Genomic DNA, 23,201 nt, shown 5'->3' on the forward strand with positions numbered 1-23,201 from the left:
GATTTTACATCTTACAAGGAGGGTTAGTCAAAGGATAAGGCTGGACAGGGAGGGTTATTTAGTCCTATTTACACATCCACAGGGCCTTTGCAAACTGTCCTGCCTTCCTAAGAGTCTATGCCAATTTGGATGACAGTTTTCAAATTTGTGACAGAGAAAAGGCTTATTAGCCTTTATTTCTGGAGCTTTCTAGATTCAGAACAACTATTCACATGTTCTCCAGAAATTTAGTTTTTTCCCTTATTCACTTTTCATGTAGCAATTTGCTATTCTATAATAGCATGGGGTTGGAAACATATTTAAAAACTTATTCTCACTTCTGACCTTCCAAATAAGTAATGCTCAATTGCTCAGTCACATCCAACTCTTTGCAACTTCACAAACTGTAGCCCACCAGGTTACTCTGTCCATAGGATTCTCCAGGCAAGAATACTGGAGTGGGTTGCCACTTCCATCTCCAAAATAAGTAATACATCAACTACAAAATCATCAAGAAAATAGGTTCAGCTCTTCTATAGTCCCTGTTGTAAAACCATGGATAGTTTTGAAACTACTGATTTAGTTTAGCATTCAGGGCTCTCTCTTCATAACATTAACCCGATCAGTTTTCCCATGTGATCCCATCTCTATCACTCTTGTCACTTCACTAACACACACTGCTGAGCCAGTCTCACCCACGTCCCTCTGGTATTCGGAGCACCAACCTGTACACAGAGATGGCCCCTTCCTATCTTCTCCATAAACCATGCCCCCCACCAGATCCCAGTGCAGCACTTTTTCTTGATATGCTCTTATCAGCCTTTGCGGAGATCATCCTTCACTTTCCTAAACTCTTACACCATAAACCATCTCTTTGGATTTTGGTATTTATTACCCTGCCTGCACTGTTTACTAACTTTCCACATCTATGGCTCTGAGAAACCTAACTGGATTGTTCATTCTTGAGGACCAAGTAAGGGTTACAATTCACTGCCTTCCAGACTAGATGTGAAAGTGAAAGTGTTAGTCGCTCAGTCATGTTTGACTCTGCGACCCCATGGACTGTAGCCTGCCAGACTCCTCTGTCCACAGGATTCTCCACGCAAGAATACTGGAGTGGGGATAGCCATTCCCTTTTCCAGGGGATCTTCCCAAATAGGGATCAAACCTGGGTCTCCTGCATTGCAGGCAGATTCTTTACTGTCTGGGCCACGAGACTAGATACAGGTAGAGAAATAGAAAAAAGGGGATTCCTTGGCAGTCCAGTGGTTAGGACTCCATGCTTACACTACAGGAGGCATGGGTTCAATCTCCAGTCGGGGAACTAAGATACTCCATGGGACATAGCCAAAAAGCAAATAAATATGCTGTCTCATTTAACATCACAAATAACCTTGTGAAAGAGGTACCATACAAAAAAGAAAAAAATGGACTTTATTTTGAAATTATTAATCTAAATTAGGTTAATTCCAGTATATTCCAAGTACATAATTGCTTTTTTAGCTGTTGAACTTCATGTTAAAAAATCTATAAGCCACATTTAAGGTCTACTGAATCTTAAAAAAAGTACAGATAATCACAACTTCCTTTTGATTTCTAATGTACTAAAAGTTGGTTATTGTGCTTACAATACAATAAAGAAAAAAAAATTCACTGTCTTCCACAGTATTTAGCACAATGCCTTGTGTATAAAAATAGTCACTGAAGTTTAAGGGTACTTCTCTTAAGATTATATTAATGTTATTTATATTGATAGTTGAGCAAGTTAAAGATGAACTCTTTAGAAAAATGAAAAGTGTGATGATAAGGTCAAATTTTAATTTGCAATTTGAAACTCAAGAACATGTGGGTTACCTGCTTTCATGTACAGAATGGAGAATTTCCCTATGTTACCTGGGTTTCCCAGCTGACAACAGACAATTCCAGCCCCTGTTAAGAGTTACCTTCTCTTTTGATGCATAATCATTTTTATGCCTTCTTTCTAGAACATCTGAGTCATTTTCTTTCTGTTTCCTATCATTCTTCTCAAGAATTTTTATATAAAATGTCCAAGGAAACTTAAAAAGAAGTTCACACACCGTTTTATAAAGTTGGCAAAAAGTATCCGATGTGAATATCCCAGTCTTCGGATTCTCGCTGTTTCCAGAATGCCTGTGTAGCGAAGCTGGAGCACAACCTTTTCTTTGTCATATTTTCTTGCCTGACGTTCATTGTTTGGTTTGAAGCAGCGGATGAAGTGAGGTTGGCCGACCACCATTTTAGATAACAAATCCATCAGAGAATACTGTAATATGCAACAAAAATAAAATCTCCAGCACAGCATATAAACACTTAGCAGCCTGCACATCTTTCTTTTAATTATAAGAATAAAATCTGAAAACAGTGTTATACAGTAATATATACTTTAATTAATGCATATAATTAACATATGCATTAATAAAAATTGTATTTATATTATATTTTTAAAAATATACTATATTTATGATATTTACTATTAAAAATGTAGAAGCAATAGCTAGGAATGTATGTATTAAAAGGTTTCCTATAAATTCTTGAGGCAACTTTCATTAATAGATAATATTGTTTTCTCTTGCTGCTGCTGCTGCTAAGTCACTTCAGTCGTGTCCGACTCTGTGTGACCCCATAGACGGCAGCCCACCAGGCTGCCCCATCCCTGGGATTCTCCAGGCAAGAACACTGGAGTGGGTTGCCATTTCCTTCTCCAATGTGTGAAAGTGAAAAGTGAAAGTGAAGTCACTCGGTCATGTCTGACTCGTAGTGACCCCATGGACTGCAGCCTACCAGGCTCCTCCGTCCATGGGATTTTCTAGGCAAGAGTACTGGAGTGTTTTCTCTTACCACAACTTTTATTAATAGGCTTAATTAACATGAAAATGTTACATATTAATTTCAAGGTTGGTGCTTGGGACTGGAAGTGAAGTGAAAGTCACTCAATCGTGTCCGACTCTTTGCGACCCCGTGGGCTATACAGTCCATGGAATTCTCCAGGCCAGAATACTGGACGACTGGAAAGGCCCTGAATATTATTTTTGATATAGTTTGTTTGGAAGTAATTATATCCTCTCATGGGAACTTGACAAATTACAATATTTAGGCACACAATTTGGTTTCCTCCTTATACTATTAATTTCCTTGTCTAGCTCTTTTTTTTTTCCTAAGAAAGTACAAAGTCTTTGTCAGTTATCATCTCCTAGGTTAAAACAAGGACTGAGAAGTTAATGCACTTTAATATATAAGACACAGTTATGTGTGTGTGTGCTAAGTCACTTCAGCCACTCTTTGAGACTCCACGGACTGTAGCCCACCAGGCTCCTCTGTCCAAAGGATTCTCCAGGCAAGAATACTGAAGTCGGTTGCCATGCCCTTCCCCAGGGAAGACACAGTTATAAAAACAAGCAAATCCATTAGGTACTTAGGTACTCTAATATGCTCTGGTTTGATGATTTTCTTATTTTAGAAATATTTAAATCAGACAGATACGAAAACTGTCTTCTGCAGCAATACCTTATTAAAACAGCAGCCAATTGCTGGATAGCCAGCAACACAGTAGCATAATCATGGTTCAGCTAAAAGTGGAATCTCAGAAAACTAGTGAGAAATGGAATATTTCCTGCCATACCAGTAACCGAAGGATGTCACAGTCATTAGCAATTGCAGCCACCACTGATGGTGAGCTGGTGAGCTCTAGGGAACTCAGGAAGGAAAGAACACTGGCCATCTAGCAGCCATCCAACTGCAGCCACTCCCTACAGTGAGTCATGAGAAAATTCAAGATGTGAATACACAGAATATTGGCCCCAGATAGGTGAAGTGCATATCAAAGGAATAATTTCAGTGAACCCAGACTCTTGTATCTTCCTATACACAGAAAAGCACTAAATTCCTCAACTTCAGATATCCGGTTTTCTTTATTCAACAATAATCTTTTGATGTTCGGACTACCTGCCCTTTGTTGGTAAACTTCTATATACCCTGGCTCTCTCCTCATCTCTTCAGAGCAGTTCTCTCAGGGTTACTAGAGATGCTGTCTCTCAGGCTTGAAGTCCTAAAAATTCCCGCTGAATAAAGCATAACTCTCAACATTTAGGCTGTGAATATTTTTAAAGTCAACTCCAGTATGTCAAAGACCAGGATCACAACTGCTGAATATATGGACAGAGATAGCTGATGCTAGCTGAATCTCCTTTACTGATGGACATTTCAAGCCTGGGTGATGAAGCCAGTGCAAACTAAATCCTAGAACTGGGCAACTGACAAAGCACTGGATTTGCAAGGCTTCCTCATGGGCACTGAGACCCAACTGTGAGCTTCTTCAAACAGCAGGGCTCTGACACTATGGGGGCCTTTTCTTTACATTTCTCTGTAATGAGAGTGAGTAATGAAAGTGACTCACTCTCTAACGTGAGTCATGACCACTTTAGTCCCACATTTTTCAGGCACTAGAGATAGAAGTGTGATGGACATGTCTGCTGGCATTCTGAGCAAGAGCTCCCTGAAACTTTGGCATCGGAGTTTCTTAGGGACCAAGGCAGAGCGCTACATTATATTCATCCTCTGCAGAATGAAAAATAACTGAAAATATGTCACATACTGTATGGAACACATACATATGTTATATACTTAAAATATATTATATACTATATGGAATATATCCATTTTCACTGCAGCCTGAGGTATAAAACAACTTTATGAATGAATGGGTTAACATACACACAGTGTTTGATGTCAACAACAGTGGTATGATAATGGTCTTGCATAACTCACTTAAAGCAAAAGAAATAATCTGGCTGTAAATACTCTCATTCAGCTGTGCTGGAGCCTGCTCTAAGGTGGATGTACCTGAAGCAAATGAGATATTCAGCATATAAATGCATGAGGTGATACTCAAAGGTGATTAGGCACACACAGTCTGCTACAAGCTTAGGACCTGAAAAAATAATAAAGTTACCCAGTTATTTTTAAAAGTATTTCATGACTTTGTTGAGAACTGGATTTATTCACTGAACACAGGGTAAATTTAACCCAATTTCCTCCTCTCCCTCCATGTTACATGGAATTAATAATTTCTAAGTTTCAGGTGGCATCTTATTCATTTTTATTGCCTGGTTAACTACCATTTCATCAGAAGATATAAACAAGATATAAACAAGACCAGGAACCAGTAATGAAGGCAGGGTAGGTTCTCCAGTACACAGAGAGAACAAAGGGCTTCTTTTCTTTGCTATCTCCTGTCTTGTCTCAGGAAGAAAAGTCCCCTTGATTCCATGTTGAGGTCACAGTGGATCACTTCCTTGGCACGTTACTGCATGTCCCTGCTCCTTGCCCCAAGTCTACACTGGTTCTCTTTTTCTCTTGAGGTTTTCGGCTCGTCCAGGTAAAGGGAGGTATTGATGGAGATGAATGCTTGATCCTGTCCCATCTGTCTGTCCATCCTAAGATCACTCAGGGCTTGAAGAAGGATTGATGGTTATCATATCATTGAATGATAAACGTCTTTAGGTTTTATTCTAGTGAAAATGTGCTTGGTTCTATGGAAAAATTGTAACCAAGCTATGCTGCTGCTAAGTCACTTCAGTCATGTCCGACTCTGTGTGACCCCATAGACGGAAGCCCACCAGGCTCCCCCGTCCCTGGGATTCTCCAGGCAAGAACACTGGAGTGGGTTGCCATTTCCTTCTCCAATGTGTGAAAGTGAAAAGTGAAAGTGAAGTCACTCAGTCGTGTCCGACCCTTAGCCTACCAGGCTGCTCCATCCATGGGATTTTCTCGGCAAGAGTACTGGAGTGGCTTGCCATTGCCTTCGCCGAGCTATGGACCTCCCTTAAGACTGATCTAGCATACAATAATTTTATTGATAAAATACCAAAGTCAACCAATCCATAGGCTTTTGACAATACCTAATATATCCTCTATCTAACAGATAGTGAATGAAATACAACAAAAATTCTTCTTTGCTAAAAGCATTCTGATATTTATTACTTACTTTTAACTGGCATTCTGATATTTATTACTTACTTTTAACCAGCAACTCTCATTCAGAATAAATAACATGCTTAAGCACAACACATCATAATGTCACATCTTACTCTAAAATAGGATGCAACTGTTTGTGTTTTCATGTTGGTTGTCTCTCTCACGTGACGAGTGGCTTCTCCAGTTTCACCCTAAGACCAAGAAAGACAGTGATGCTTCAGCATCTGTTGTACTTTATGATCTACAGGGAGCACGTGGAACCTTCCTTAGTCTACCCTTTCACATACATAAAATGACAAAACGCTGAATTTTTAAAGTAATTGTTTTGTCAGTCTCTGTCAGTCTCTGGGATTTTAATCAGTTTTCCATGGGATGTGAGTATCTCTGACTTTAGCTAACACATATTTAGTTGGTCTTAGAGTAACATTAAAACTAATTATAAAAGAGGAGTTTGGACTATATCAGAAATGCATGATTATTTAAGTGACAAGCAGTACTATGAACATAGCAATATCTGTTGAAGTAGAAAAGAAAGATCAAAAAGAGAAAATGAAGGGAAAGGCTGTTAGGCCTTCTCATACAAATATTGCCATTGTATGAGAAGGTTAGGTTCTTAGACTTACTGCCATGAAAAACATTTTCTTACCTTTGTCAGGTTGATTGATTTTTCTGAAGTCCTCATTTGATAGTTTATTATGTTTTTAGTTTGAGAATGTGGCAGATTACCTATGGGAATGTAGAGAAAATACACATACTGTTTAGAATCTTTATTTTATTTTATTTTTTTTTGAACAGAGGAAAATTTATGCGTCGAACCTGGAGTGGTCACTTATGATAATATACATGCTACAATTCCATTCTCTCCAATCATTCCACCTTCACCCTCTCCCACAGAGTCCCAAAGACTGTTCTAAATGCCTATGTCTCTTTTGCAGTCTCTTATACAGGGTTCAGGTTACCATTTTTCTAAATTCCATATATATGCGTTAATATACGGTATTGATGTTCTTCTTTCTGGCTTACTTCACTCTGTATAATTGGCTCCAATTTCATCCACCTCATTAAAACTGATTCAAATGCATTCTTTTTGATGGCTGAGAAATACTCCATTGTGTATATGTACCAAAGCTTTCTTATCCATTCATCTGCAGATGGACATCTAGGTTGCTTCCATGTCCTGGCTATTATAAACAGTGCTGCAATGAACATTGGAGTACATGTGTCTCTTTCAATTCTGGTTTCCTCGGTGTGTATGCCCAGGAGTGCGATCGCTGGATCATATGGCAGTTCTATTTCCAGTTTTCTGAGGAATCTCCACACTGTTCTCCATAGTGGCTGTACTAGTTTGCATTCCCACCAACAGTGTAAGAGGGTTCCCTTCTCTCCACACCCTCTCCAGCACTTATTGCATGTAGACTTTTGGATAGCAGCCATTCTGACTGGTGTGAAATGGTATCTCATTGTGGTTTTGATTTGCATTTCTCTGATGATGAGGGATGTTGAGCATTTTTTCATGTGTTTGTTAGCCATCTTTATGTCTTCTTTGGAGAAATGTCTGTTTAGTTCTTTGGCCCATTTTTTGATTGGGTCACTTAGTTTTCTGGAATTAAGCTGCAGGAGCTGCTTGTATAATTTGGAGATTAATCCTTTATCAGTTGCTTCATTTGCTATTATTGTCTCCCATTCTGAAGGTTGTCTTCTCACCTTGCTTAGAGTTTCCTTTGCTGTGCAGAAGCTTTTGATTTTAATTAGGTCCCATTTGTTTATTTTTGCTTTTATTTCCAATATTCTGGGAGGTGGGTCTTGGAGGATCCTGCTGTGATTTATGTCGGAGAGTGTTTTGCCTACGTTCTCCTCTAGGAGTTTTATAGTTTCTGGTCTTACATTTAGATCTTTAATCCATTTTGAGTTTATTTTGGTGTATGGTGTTAGGAAGTGTTCTAGTTTCATTCTTTTGCAAGTGGCTGACCAGTTTTCCCAGCACCACTTGTTAAAGAGACTGTCTTTTCTCCATTTTATATTCTTGCCTCCTTTGTCGAAGATAAGGTGTCCATAGGAGCGTGGGTTTATCTCTGGGCTTTCTATTTTGTTCCATTGATCTATATTTCTGTCTTTATGCCAGTACCATACTGTCTTGATGACTGTGGCTTTGTAATAGAGCCTGAAGTCCGGCAGGTTAATTCCCCCAGTTCCATTCTTCTTCCTCAAGATTGCTTTGGCTATTCGAGGTTTTTTGTATTTCCATACAAATTGTGAGATTATTTGTTCTAGTTCTGTGAAAAATATTGTTGGTAGCTTGATAGGGATTGCATTGAATGTATAAATTACTTTGGGTAGTATACTCATTTTTACAATATTTATTCTTCCAATCCACGAACACGGTATATTTCTACATCTATTCATGTCCTCTTTGATTACTTTCACTAGTGTTTTATAGTTTTCTATGTACAAGTCTTTTGTTTCCTTAGGTAGATATATTCCTAAGTATTTAATTGTTTTCATTGCAACAGTGAATGGAATAGTGTCCTTAATTTCTCTTTCTATTTTCTCATTATTAGTGTATAGGAATGCAAGGGATTTCTGTGTGTTGATTTTATATCCTGCAACTTTGCTGTAATCATTGATTAGCTCTAGTAGTTTTCTGGTAGAGTCTTTAGGGTTTTCTGTGTAGAGGATCATGTCATCAGCGAACAGTGAAAGCTTTACTTCTTCTTTTCCAATTTGTATTCCTTTTATGTCTTTTTCTGCTCTGATTGCTGTGGCCAAAACTTCCAGAACTATGTTGAATAGTAGTGGTGAGAGTGGGCACCCTTGTCTTGTTCCTGACTTTAGGGGAAATGCTTTCAGTTTTTCACCATTGAGGATAATGTTTGCTGTGGGTTTGTCATATATAGCTTTTATTATGTTGAGGTATGTCCCTTCAATTCCCACTTTCTGGAGAGTTTTTATCAAAAATGGATGTTGAATTTTGTCGAAGACTTTCTCTGCATCTATTGAGATAATCATATGATTTTTATTTTTCAGTTTGTTAATGTGGTGTATTACGTTGATTGATTTGCGTATATTGAAGAATCCTTGCATTCCTGGGATAAAGCCCACTTGGTCATGATGTATGATCTTCTTAATGTGTTGTTGGATTCAAAAGCAGTGCTAAGGGGGAAGTTCATAACAATACAGGCATACCTCAAGAAACAAGAAAAAAGTCAACTAAATAACCTAACTCTACATCTAAAGCAACTAGAAAAGGAAGAAATGAAGAACCCCAGGGTCAGTAGAAGGAAAGAAATCATAAAAATTAGGGCAGAGATAAATGCAAAAGAAACAAAAGAGACCATAGCAAAAATCAACAAAGCCAAAAGCCGGTTCTTTGAGAAGGTGAATAAAATTGACAAACCACTAGCCAGACTCATCAAGAAACAAAGGGAGAAGAACCAAATCAATAAAATTAGAAATGAAAATGGAGAGATCACAACTGACAACACAGAAATACAAAGGATTATTAGAGAATACTATCAGCAATTATATGGCAATAAAATGAATAACCTGGAAGAAATGGACAAATTCCTAGAAAAGTACAACTTTCCAAAACTGAACCAGGAAGAAATAGAAAATCTGAACAAACCCATCACAAGCACGGAAATTGAAACTGTAATCAAAAATCTCCCAGCAAACAAAAGCCCAGGTCCAGACGGCTTCACAGCTGAATTCTACCAAAAATTTAGAGAAGAGCTAACACCTATTCTACTCAAACTCTTCCAGAAAATAGCTGAGGAAGGGAAACTTCCAAACTCATTCTATGAGGCCACCATCACCCTAATCCCAAAACCTGGTAAAGACCCCACAAAAAAAGAAAACTATAGGCCAATATCACTGATGAACATAGATGCAAAAATCCTTAACAAAATTCTAGCAATGTTTAGAATCTTTAATGGCGACTTTCCTCCACTTGAAAGTTAAAATAAGAATTGCTGGTCCCACAATATGCACGCTTAGTTAAATAGTCATTGAGACACTTAGAAATTAAATAATATTACTCGAAAATCTATAACTAGTGTTAAATTCAGAAAACAGTAAAACTTCCAGCTTAATAGAGGTAAGTGTTAGATATCCTTTTACCCGCTACAAGATATGGGGTGATTAGGACAAAGGGAGAAATTTGCTTTTTTGTGTGTGTGTTTTAAATAGCACCTGAGATTTTCTTTTTTTTTAAGATTTTTTTTAATGTAGAAAGTCTTTATTGAATTTGTTACAATATTACTTCTATTTTGTTTTGGTTTCTTGGCCATGATACCTGCCAGGGATCAAACCTGCAAGCCCCTGCGTTGGAAGGCGAAGTCTTAACCACTGGACTGCTAGAGAAATCCCGAGCTTTTCCTTAATGCAAACATCAGTTTTACAATGAAGCTTAAAAATCATATGGATCATTAATTCACATGAAGTAATTATATGCAAATCAAAATGGTTGAGAACAAAGGACATTTTCAACTTAACATTCAGAAATATGTGCCTGGTGCTGGGCTATATAACTGTACACCATCGAGGTTATGAAAACTCATGGTGTAGTGAAAATATTATGTCCTTTGAAGCCAGGAAGACCTGGGTTTACATACCAGCTGTAGTGCTTAAATTGTGGATTATTTACTTGGTCTCTGAGTCACAGTGTGAGTCCATAAAATGGGGATGATAAAGCCCACCTCACGGGATTTTGATGACATGACAGTGGGTCTGGCGTGAGGTGGGTGCCCGGAAATGTTAGCTGTTTTTCACTCCTTGCTCTCCCTTCCCACCGCCCCCACCAAGTACAGTACACCAACCAACCTACGATCCATGAGTTTATCATCCTAGTAGAAGTGTTTGAAATATCTCCAGAATTCAGTGTCACTTCAGGAAGACTGTTTTCTTTTGTCCTTTTAAGCGATAAGTAGAGGCTAAGTGTTTTGGCAAATCTTTCACTTTTTGTTTGTTTGTTTGTCTTTTGGTGGCTCCAGAAGGTTGGCTCTGAGCTAAGGGTGCAGTAAGGAACCCTGCCTGGGCTGTGGCTGGCAGTGCCACTGCTCTGGTCTCATTCCCCTCCCCTCATCCCTTCAGGAAAAGCTCTGGGGCGAGAGCATGGCTTTTCTGCTGGGCTGAAACTGCCTCTGCACAGGTGACTCTTGAAATGAGACTCTTTTGGACACAGGTGAGTGGACAGAGATGGTCACCAAGCATTGTCAGAAGGGCAGCTTCGGGGATTATGCTTAGTGGGTTTTTTGTTTTGTTTTTGTTTACGATTACCAGGGAAAGTTTTGGAAAAGAAAATTTACTTGGGGAAAAAATGACCACCGACTTAGAGATTTCTTGGAAGCATGATGAATATACAAAGTGAGAAGAGCACATTAATTAGGATAGAATCATTGCTTTTAAAAACCTATATTTGAGGGGGGTTCATGATGGGGGACACATGTACACCCATGGCTGATTCATGTCAATGTATGGCAAAAACCACTACAATATTGTAAAGTAATTAGCCTCCAATTAAAATAAATAAATTAATTTTTTTAAAAACCCTATATTCAAAAAGAAGAAATTTTCTTAAATCAATGACTTAAGTTTTCACCTTAGAAATTAGAAGGCAAAATAAACCCCAAAGGGAAAAGAAGAAAACAATAAGACAAAAGCAAAAAAAAAAAAACAAAACCAAGAAATCAATAAAATAAAATGAAAAATTCAATAGGTAAAATCAATGAAACTATAAGTTGGTTCTTCAAGAATATCAATAAAATTGGTAAATCTCTAGGAAATCTATCAAAAATAAAATGAGAGAGGACACAAGTTATTTATATCAGGAATGAGAGAACAGATATAACCTCATGATCTACAAATATCAAAAGGGTAATAAGAGATTATTATCAACTTTATGTCAATAAATTTGAAAGCACAGATTAAACAAAATTTCTTGAAAGATAAAACTACTCTAAAGCTAATTCAAAAATAAAATAACTTGAATAGCTTTGTATTTATCAAAGAGTTGAATCTGTAGTTAAAAGCCTTGTCACATACAAAAACCTTTCAGGTTCAGATGACATCCCTGGTGAATTCTACGAAGTCATTTAGAAACAAATAATATTCACCCTGGGGGCTTCCGTCATAGCTCAGTTGGTAAAGAATCTGCCTGCAATGCAGGAGACCCGGTTTGATTCCTGGGTTGGGAAGATCTGCTGGAGAAGGGAGAGGCTACCCCCTCCAGTATTCTTGGGCTTCCCCTGTGGCTCAGCTGGTAAAGAATCTGCCTGCAATGCAGGAGACAAGGGTTGATTCTTGGGTTGGGAAGATGCCCTGGAGAAGAGAAAGGCTACCCACTCCAGTATTCTGGCCTGGAGAATTTGCAAAGACTCAGACACGACTGAGTGACTCACGAATATTCACCCTATTTTTCCTGAAAATTGAAGAGGAAGCATTATTTCTCAATTCATTCTATGAGACCAGCACTATTCTGATTCCAAAATCAGAAAAAAAAAATTATACGAAAACTACAGTCCAATATTCCTCATGAACATAGATGCAAAAATTCTTAACAAAAGGTTAGCAAATTGAATCTGGCAATACATAGTCGAATGCATCATGACCATGTCAAGATTTTCCCAGGAATTAAAGTTAGTATAATGTTCAAAAACCAATACATGCAACTCACCATTTTTATAGATTTTAAAAACAAAACAAAGTAAAAACAAATAATCATCTCAGTAGATGCAGAAAATGCATTTGACAAAATTCAAACATGCATGCTTGATAAAAACTTAGCAAACTAGAAACAGAAAGCAACTTCCTCCTGATTAAGGACATTTATGAAAAACGTATAGCAAACATATCATAGTTAATAGGGAAAATCTGACAGCTTCCTCCAAGATCAGGAATAAGCCAAGAATGTTCACTTTAATCACTTGTATTCAACAATTGTATCTGTGATTCCGGACAGTGCAACCAGGCAACATGAAGAAACACAGCATAAAAAGAATGAAAAAGAAAGGGCAAACACTTTAGTCCCAGATGACATCACCATCTACGTAGAAAACCTACGTAATTTACAAAAAAAAAGCTACTCTAACATGAGTTTAGCAACATTGCAGGGCAAAAGATCAATACACAAAAATCAACTGGATTTCCATATACTAGGAACATACAAAGTTTGAACTAAAAAGCACCATTTATTAGAGCATAGAATGTGATATAATAGTAGATAATTTGACTGCTATTATAAGAAAACATGCAAGACTTGTACACTGACAACTACAAAATGTTGCTGACAGAAATTAAGGAAGACTTGAAAAATAAGCATATTGTGCTCCCTGATTGGAGGACTCAATATTATGAAGACAGCAGATATCCCCAAACTAATCTATAGTTTCAGGGTAATCCAATCAAAGTTTCACCAGCATTTTGGGTAGAAATTGACAAACTTCATTTTAAATTTACATGGAAAGGCAAAGGAATTATAATCACACCTGAACAACTCTGGAAAAGAAGAACAAAGCTGGGTGACTTGTATTACCTGATTTCAAAATTTTTAATAAAGCTCCAGTGATCAAGAAGTGTATTATTGGCATAAAGACAGACAAATATCAGTGATACACAATACAGCCCAGAAATAAACAGTCTCTCCTTCTCTATCTCTCCAAGGATGCCCAAGCAACGTATTAGGGAAAAGAATAACCTTTTTAACAAATGATGCTGAAACAATTGGATAGGGGCATGAAGGACTGGAATCAAGGACAATAAAGACTCAAGAGGAAACAGCATTTGGGGATAATGAACTTGTCACTATTACCTGTGGTGATGGTTTTACAGGAGTCTATGTATGTCAAGGCCTCATCAAATTTTACTAAGTATGTGCTGCTTATTCTATATCAGTTATGCCTCAACTATAAACTATAGTTGAATTATATCTCAACTATAACTCCAACCATAAAAAATGAAGTGCAGAGAATAATGTTAAGCACCAGTAAAGAAAAACAAACCAAATTACACTTTTAAAGCAAATGCAAAGATTATATAGTTGGTTGAAACAAAGGCATGTGACTTTTTAATCAATAAGGCAGAACTCACTAAACTTGGAATCTCGATGCATCATCCCACACTGCCCACTCCTGACGCAGCAGATAGTTCTAAACTCTCTGGGGGTGACTATACTCTTCTAATGAGAAGCTCGAACACCCCCAATCTTTCTGGTGAGCGCTTCAAACACTTTACTGGAAACCTAGCTTCTTTACAAAACTAAAAACCAACTCACACATACAAAAAAATGGAAGGAAATTGCCTCAGCTTACCTGTTCTTGTCAGAGGATGGTTGACTAGTTGTCGAATTACACTGTTTTCTGATGACCTCAAAAGGAGCACAATATCGGTGGGAAGAGTGTCTCTATTTTTAGCTAAGAACCCACTTGCATTATAGATGACCTGTTGATAAAGTATATTACTAACACTGTCACAATCAATGTCATCACCCTTGTCTTCACTACCATCATCATTATCATTATCAGTAGATATAGGTGAAAGTGTAGAAGTATTAGTCACTCAAGTTGTGTCCGACTCTTTGTGACCCCATGGACTGTAGCCTGCCAGGCTCCTCTGTCCATGGGATTCTCCAGGCAAGAATACTGGAGTGGGTTGTCATTCCCTTCTCCAGGGATTGAACTCGGGTCTCCTGCAGTGCAGCTGGACTCTCTACCATGTGAGCCACCAGGGAAGCCCACATTAATAGATACCTATAGAGAGCTTACTCAATGCTGAGTGACAGCTACACAAAGATTTACGATGGTAACCCCTTACAACTTGGCTAGAAATGTGAACCTCTTCAGGTTTCCACTACCTCTTTTCAGAGACAAATTTGTGCCTCACTGATTTTATTTGGGTGGAAATGATCAAAAAGGTTTGATTCCTCCCATTTATTATAGTGGAACTGTTGTGTGTTTCTCACCTTTATTTGGAGGGTTGGGGCCAGAAAGGTATTCTCATTTCTATGATAATTGATTCACCTGCGTGAAAAGGACTTTATAGAATTTGTTCCACAGTAGCGGGGTCTACTGGAGAAGGCAATGGCAAGCCACTCCAGTACTCTTGCCTGGAAAATCCCATGGATGGAGGAGCCTGGTGGGCTGCAGTCCATGGGGTCGCTAAGGGTCGGAAGCGACTGAGCGACTTCACTTTCACTTTTCACTTTCACACACTGGAGAAGGAAATGGCAACCCACTCCAGTGTTCTTGCCTGGAGAATCCAAGGGATGGGGGAGCCTGGTGGGCTTCCATCTATGGGGTCACACAGAGTCGGACACGACTGAAGTGACTTAGCAGCAGCAGCAGCAGCAGCAGCAGCAGCAGCAGCGGGGTCTACATATACTGTGGGTGTTTTGTGCTTCTGGCACTTCTAAATAATTTTAAGATTTTTAAAGATCAATGTAACCCCAAGATTTCCATAGGGTGGTTCAATGTGGTTGTTTTTATGGGGTGAATTTCATCTTTCCAAAATTAGTATGTTGCAACTCTAACCCCCAATGTGACTGTATTTGGATACAAGGTCTTTAGAAGGTAATGAGGGTTAAAAGAGGTTTAAGGGTGATGCTCTCAGCCCACAGGACTGATGTTCTTATAATAAGAGGACGATATACAGGAGATCTCTTTCTCTTCCTTACATGGACATAGAGAAAAGGCTATATGAAAACATAGAAGGAAGCCACCTGCAAACCAGGAAGAGAGGCCTCACAAGATACCAGATCTGCTGGCCCCTTGATCTTGGACTTCTAGTCTCCAGAATGTGAGGAAATACAATTTCCATTGTTTAGGACATCCAGCCAGAGGTATTTTTGTTATGGCAGCTCAGAAGACTAATATAGTTAAAAATAACTGGATAAAATGATCATAGGAAATTCTTAATAATTATTTTAAAGGAGACATTTATAAAATCGTGTGCTGAAAATCATGAGAAAGGCTATAACTAAAACATTTAAGGTAGATTTTGCTTTCAGTGACAAAAGTCTGGAATGTTGACTGACACAGAAGTTCTATTAGACTAGAATTCTTAGGGTTCTAGCCGTTATTCTATTTATGTATTTCTATGAATTCCCCTTCTTGATTTGAATCCTTCTTAGTCCTCCAATATTTATAACGTCATTGTGAGTGAAAGATCTGTTATTCTCTACAGAAGGAACAGAAACCGTCTTCTGGGTGCAGGACAACATATCTGAGGTTTGGTCTGGTATAGGAAAGTGTATCCATCAGTGCATAAGCATTGATTCCTCTAACTGCATGCCAGTCCATAAGCTAATCCTATCTAATTAATCAGCTCAGTTATCTTGCCATACCTCCTGCCTGGTACCTTCTCTTGTTGGGAAGGAGGAGAGACAAAGCCTGCAGTGGACAGAGAAGCATCTCAAGTCTGAAGAATGTAGTTTATATAAAAGGTTTCCAGTTATCATTAAAAGAAGGGAAAACTGCCAGCCAAGTGCAGCCCAAGCCAGATCTTAGGATCAGAAAGATGGACTCTTTATCTCATTATAACTATCTGTAAATATTTGGGGCCATAATTTTCATAGCTTTATTATTCAACAAAAGACTAAAGATAACCTCAGTTATAGTGCTTCAGAGTTCTTACCTTTCCTGCATAATGGTGAATTCCAAAACTAAGCTCCATTCTTTTAGGTCTCCAGAAGTACTGTGATTTCAGATTACCTTCAAATTTTTCTGTAGAAAAAATTTAACTCCAAGATTAAGCATGTTGGAATACCTCAAAAAATACTGATTGACAGAATCTTCTCTTTCACCATAAAATGGAAAATGTGAAGTGAAAAAACTGAAAATTTTATATAACTACTACATGTGGATTTGCAATATAATTATAAATGGTAAGGTAAAATATGAGATAATGAATTTTACCATTCCACTACGGTTCAGAGCAGCAGTACTCAAACCCTGCCAAGCATCAGAATCACCTGGAGAGTTTGTTACAATAGACTACTGGGTCCCACCTCCAGAGCTTCTGACTCAATAGGTCATGGAGTGGGACAAAGAATTAACATTTCTAGCAAGTTCCCAAGGGGGATGCTGATGTCCCTGGTCTAGACACCACATTCTAAGAACAGAGGAAAGAAACCAAGTACTTGAGATTGTCCAGAGAGCTTTGTGAAACACAACTGGATGTGAAACCATGAGCCTAGACATTTGGTATTTTGTCTCTCTTTTCTCTAAGAGGAGCTATAGGTTATTACTGATTACATAGGAAACACAATAGGATCGTAAAGGAAGTTCTACAATAATTTTACCAACACAAGATCTCTGTTATTTCATGTCATGGAAGGTACATTTTAACATCAAAATCAAGTGACTAGTATGAAATGATTTCCCCACAACTTTGGGGTTATTTTCTTTTCCATTCTGAGAGCTGTCCTTAAGCCCTGCCCTTCCATTTCTAATTTTGGGCTGGATGATCTCTAAGGTCTTTTCTAACATAAAATCCTATGGTCAGGGCTCTACCGTAATATAAGGTGGAGTTGAATATGGAAATTTGTTTACCACTGAATATCTCACCCTATGATAAACATTCACGGGTCCGGGTATTAGATCAAAAGCCTCTTCTTTAAAGTTAGATGTCCAGTCTTTGTCACAGCAATATTCTACTAAGTCACTTTAAAAATTAAAAACAAAACCTTCATAACTGCATGACTGCATTACATGAAAACTATGTAGACGTACTGAATTTAAAACTCACCTACAAGAGTTTGGTCGGTGGCCTTGGGAAATCTACTTTCTTCATCCAGGAGGGACAGTAAACCCATTGGCTTCTGCAGAAACATGTCTAGGAGAGGCCGGTTATCTTCATATTCAATAACTCTAGCATCAATATCTTCATTTAGGTATTCATTCTATAATGGGACATGATAGGCATAGAAATACTTAAAATTTTGTGAACAGTATGTAAACTGGCAGAAATTACCTAAAATTCTGCTCTACATATAAAAAATTGCTCCCTATGACCTTGCCCTTAAACTGAGGGTATCATTTTATTTCTCTCTCTCCAGATGTGCTAGTTCATTAAAGTCAGCACTGTTGATATTCAGGGTAGCAATAAAAAGTCTCTATTTCCTGTATTAGAATTCCCTCTATTAGAATCTCAAGCTTTCCAGACATGGGGGACTATGTTGTTAGTGAGCCGTAATAAAACCATGTTACGTAATTTCTTTTGTTAATGATTTTTTTGATGTGAACTGTTTCTTAAAATCATTACTGAATTTGCTACAACATTGCTTGCTTTTTATGTTTTGGTTTTTTGGCTGTGAAGCACATGGGATCTTGGCTCCCTGATCAGGAATGGAACTGGCACCTCCTGCATTGGAAGGCAAAGTCCCAAACACTGGACCACCAGGGAAGTCCTCAATAATTGACAGAATACTAATTAGGTATAGCTTAGGGTCACATTTCCCCCAGTTTCAGCCTTTTATCTAACTTCAGAAATGCTGAATCTCTCAAGAACATCACTTTGTCAATCATGATGACATTTACATTATTTGGGATGAACAACTGTGGGTCACAGGAGCTGCCGATGGATGAAGAACCAAGAACATGCAGGTTCCCATCTGGGCTCTGCCACTTAACTAGCCACCTGTCCTTTGGAATTTTCTTCCTCTTAGATGTCCATTTTCTCATCTACTAAATGGAAGTAACAATCTCCATCTAACAAAGTAAAAATACCTAGTATACTAGTAATCATCTGTAGTTGAGTATACTGTAATGTCAAATGCATAAAATAAAAACAATAAACAATAATTATTGTAAGATGGTAGTACCAGCACAACACAGAAGCTGATGATCTATTTACAAAAGGGACGGGAAGAATCATGCTGCAGCTTTGCTTCTATGACTTTTGCCCTCACACTGTGTCCTTCCCCACCCCCAGTGCTGCAGTCTATAAGAGATGATATAGATGACCTCTGACCTCCGACCTTTAGAGACACTTACATGGAAGGTACATACCAGGTCTCAGGTTCTAAAGCAGCTATTGCAGGGGAGGTATAACAGATAATCACTGTCTGGGGCAGAACGTTCTCCTCCATTGACAAACTCAAGTTACATGCTATTTTCATCACTATTTTAATATATTCTTGAATATATTTTTTATTCAATATATTCAATAACATTGAATATATTACTCAATATATTCTTGAATATAAATAGTTTCATTGAACACTTTATAATAAAGCACTGTGATGGATGATAAAGAGATGTTTAAAATGAAATCCCTTCTCAGTGGATTTAAGATAAACTGAGTGATTAGTAAATAAGTACCTAAAATGCAAGGTAACACAGGTTAGATAAGTGCTATGTACAGTGTACTACAAGGGGTTCTGAGAAAGAGAATTTATCTGGGATCTTGGTGGAAGAATTTAGCCCATGGCAGGTGGGGCATTTAATATGCAAATCTTTTAACCACTGCTTTTAGAGCTTTGTAAAATTCAAATCACAGTTCAAGTGTCACCAGGAAAAAAATAAACATGTGTTTTTAAATACAACAAAATCTTAATACATAAAAATGAGGCAGAACCCACTGCTCTGAAAGGTAGATCACCTGAAAGACGTCCAGTTTACCCAGTACAAAAAAATGGAAACTTACAAAAAATGGAAACTGTGAAATGAAGTTTCACAGCTTTTTCATTGGAAGGTAACCTTGAGAGATATACACAGACCTAGAATTACTTGACTGTCAGACACATTATGCTGACAGCAGATTATAGCTTAAATAGCAACTGCAAAGTTCAAAGAGGCTTTGTATATTTTCTATGGAAAGTGTGCAAGGTTAAGGTCTAAACCAATGCATTTTTCACTTCTATTTGCTTGTGTCAAAGTCCACTGACTGCTTTGGTGGCAGGTTACACAGAGCAGAGATGAGGAACTTGGAAAACAATGGACTTAGACTTTTAAGACACTGGTTAGTATCTCCAGGCAAACTGACGTAGAAAAAAAATGCTGTTAGGATTTACAAAGCACTCTTAGTAAGATGATTATGCCTGAAACAACATATTATGTATTCTTATAGCTGTTATGATCTCAAAACATTGTTGTTTTTAAGTATATGTGGAAATATGTAGCCCATATAACTATTCAGAAAGTCCTCTGTTATGCCCTGTACATTAAAAATACCTTCAAAGAGAATGAGAAGAGGTTTTTTTTTTTTAATGTTCATTTATTTATTTGGCTGTGCTGGGTCTTAATTGTGGCATGTGGGATCTAGTTCCCCAACTAGGTATTGAACCCAGGTCCCCTGCACAGAGAGGACAGATTCTTAGCCACTGGACTACCAGGAAAATCCCCAATAGAGTTATTAACTACAGTAAAGCTGAGCTGTTTAGCATATAGAATGCCTACTCTGTTCAGATGCTCCAAATTCCTTTTGAAAAAGGGATCATTTTAAATATACATCAAGGAAAAAGGAAGTGAGAAGTTGTGTTAGAAAACTTCATACCTGAAATAAGATTTCCTTGTTTTGCAATGAATTTTGAGTGTGAGGTGTGGACAGAAAGAAAGGTGTAGAAAGAAAGTCTATGGAAGATGCATCCACAGCTACGGCCTAACCCACAAGCTTAAATATTTTGGGTCAAAATGTCACCCCAGGAGAGATTAAAGATTACTACACTGTCCTCAGATTTACACAGCAGCGTAGAAGCGTGGCCACCATTAACACATAGAGTCATGTATATTTAGGGGTAGGTGGGACTAGGGAAGGTAGAAATAAAGATGAAAAAGGTAGAGTTCCTGTCCTCTGCATGAGTGCTAGGTCACTTCAGTTGTGTCCGACTATTTGCGACCCTATGGACTGTAGCCTGCCAGGCTCCTCTGTCCATGGGATTCTCCAGGCAAGAATAGAGACGTGCAGTGGGTAGCCGTGTCCTTCCTGACCCAGGGATTGAACCCATGTCTCCTGCAGCTCCTGCACTGCAGGATTCTCTACCACTGAGCCATCCAGGCCCTTAGGGCACAGGAAGAATGCGCTCTGCCTTTCCATTTCAACATTTAAGTTACATCCTCGGACTCCTCTGTTTTTGCTCTATTTTCTTTTCCAGTTGTTGCATCTACGCGGTCTACATCCTTCCTGTTAGAGAGTCTCTACGCTGTCCCACTGTCACAGTCTCTGTCACTGCTGCTGCCACCAGCCTCAGTGCTATCATTCTCTTCACTTTCCTTCCTTCCAGATTTAGGTTGATTCTCCTTGGCCTTTCATGTGAAAATACTCTTTCTCTCTCTTTTTCCTCCCTTCCTTCCTCTCTCCCTCCTTCCTTCTTCCTTTCTTTCAATGAGATGGAGCATGTTTTCTTCTGTATGAGAGAATACTTTGTTAGGTTCCTGGTTCTTTTCAACTTTATTTGTTAATGAGAAGATGCTTGGATGGGTATCAGACACCTGGATTCAGTCCTGGCTTTGTTTAATCAGCCTGTAACATTGGGCAAGTTGCAAGGAGTCATTTGTATCTGTGAATTGTATAAATGATCTACTTAGGTTTCTTCTAGTTTTAATATTTCAAAATGTTGACACTGCCTGAATGTTTTGTAAAACTTAATAGATAAATGAATGTGTTGTTGACAGAACATTTGCAGGGGGAAAGAGGCCACACATATACATATATTCCCTGACATCTGTCTTTTAGTAAAAGAATTCTTACTCACCAACTGCTCATATGAGTGTACATATTCATGAAAATGTTGCCCATGTGGAAAGAAACCATTGAGAAGTTATTCCTAAGAGAGAATGAAAACCTTTATAGGTTGAAAATCTGTGATTTGGGGAGTTATCAGTACTTGAGGTGAATTAAGTACATTTAAGAGAACGCACTGGTCATAGCAAAACCCTCTTCCAATATCACAAGAGAAGACTCTACACATGGACATCACCAGATGGTCAACACCGAAATCAGATTGATTATATTCTTTGCAGCCAAAGATGGAGAAGCTGTATACAGTTAGCAAAAACAAGACCAGGAGCTGACTGTGGCTCAGATCATGAACTCCTTATTGCCAAATTCAGACTTCAACTGAAGAAAGTAGGGAAAACTAGACCATTCAGATATGACATAAATCAAATCCCTTATGATTATACAGTGGAAGTCAGAAATAGATTTAAGGGACTAGATCTGATAGATAGAGTGCTTGATGAACTCTGGACGGAGGTTCATGACATTGTACAGGAGACAGGGACCAAGACCATCCCCATGGAAAAGAAATGCAAAAAAGCAAAATAGCTGTCTGAGGAGGCCTTACAAATAGCTGTGAAAAGAAGAGAAGCGAAAAGCAAATGAGAAAAGGAAAGATATAAGCATCTGAATGCAGAGTTCCAAAGAATAGCAAGGAGAGATAAGAAAGCCTTCCTCAGTGATCAATGCAAAGAAATAGAGGAAAACAACAGAATAGGAAATATAAGAGATCTCTTCAAGAAAATTAGAGATTCCAAAGGAACATTTCATGCAAAGATGGGCTCGATAAAGGATAGAAATGGTATGGACCTAACAGAAACAGAAGATATTAAGAAGAGGTGGCAAGAATACACAGAAGAACTATACAGAAAAGATCTTCACGACCAAGATAGTCACGATAACGTGATCACTGACCTAGAGCCAGACATCTTGGAATGTGAAGTCAAGTGGGCCTTAGAAAGCATAACTACGAACAAAGCTAGTGGAGGTGATAGAATTCCAGTTGGGCTATTTCAAATCTTGAAAGATGATGCTGTGAAAGTGCTGCACTCAATATGCCAGCAAATTTGGAAAACTCAGCAGTGGCCACAGGACTGGAAAAGGTCAGTCTTCATTCCAATCCCAAAGAAAGTCAATGCCAAAGAATGCTCAAACTACAGCACAATTGCACTCATCTCACATGCTAGTAAAGTCATGCTCAAAATTCTCCAAGCCAGGCTTCAGCAATATGTGAACTGTGAACTTCCAGATGTTCTAGCAGGTTTTAGAAAAGGCAGAGGCACCAGAGATCAAATTGCCAACATCTGCCGGATCATGGAGAAAGCAAGAGAGTTCCAGAAAAACATCTATTTCTGCTTCATTGACTATGCCAAAGCCTTTGACTGTGTGGATCACAATAAACTGTGGAACATTCTGAAAGAAATGGGAATCCCAGACTACTTGACCTGCCTCTTGAGGAACCTGTATGCAGGTCAGGAAGCAACAGTCAGAACTGTACATGGAACAACAGACTGGTTCCAAAT

General features: G+C 38.3%; 1 protein-coding gene across 1 annotated transcript in view; it reads right to left on the reverse strand.

The window, feature by feature from the left end:
- The window catches only part of MYO3A (myosin IIIA), a 177,660-nt gene that overhangs the window by 32,164 nt on the left and 122,295 nt on the right, over positions 1-23,201 (reverse strand). The window contains exons 20-25 of the mRNA XM_055428556.2: positions 17,710-17,863; positions 16,597-16,685; positions 14,277-14,406; positions 6,620-6,699; positions 6,087-6,164; positions 2,058-2,263 (exon numbers count right to left, since the gene is read on the reverse strand). Coding sequence (XP_055284531.2) covers positions 2,058-2,263; positions 6,087-6,164; positions 6,620-6,699; positions 14,277-14,406; positions 16,597-16,685; positions 17,710-17,863 — 737 coding nt within the window. The remainder of the gene's footprint in view (positions 1-2,057; positions 2,264-6,086; positions 6,165-6,619; positions 6,700-14,276; positions 14,407-16,596; positions 16,686-17,709; positions 17,864-23,201) is intronic.

Source organism: Moschus berezovskii, chromosome 15 (genome assembly GCF_049115385.1).
Source record: "Moschus berezovskii isolate FMDL1 chromosome 15, NW_MosBer_1.0, whole genome shotgun sequence".
NCBI lineage: Eukaryota > Metazoa > Chordata > Mammalia > Artiodactyla > Moschidae > Moschus > Moschus berezovskii.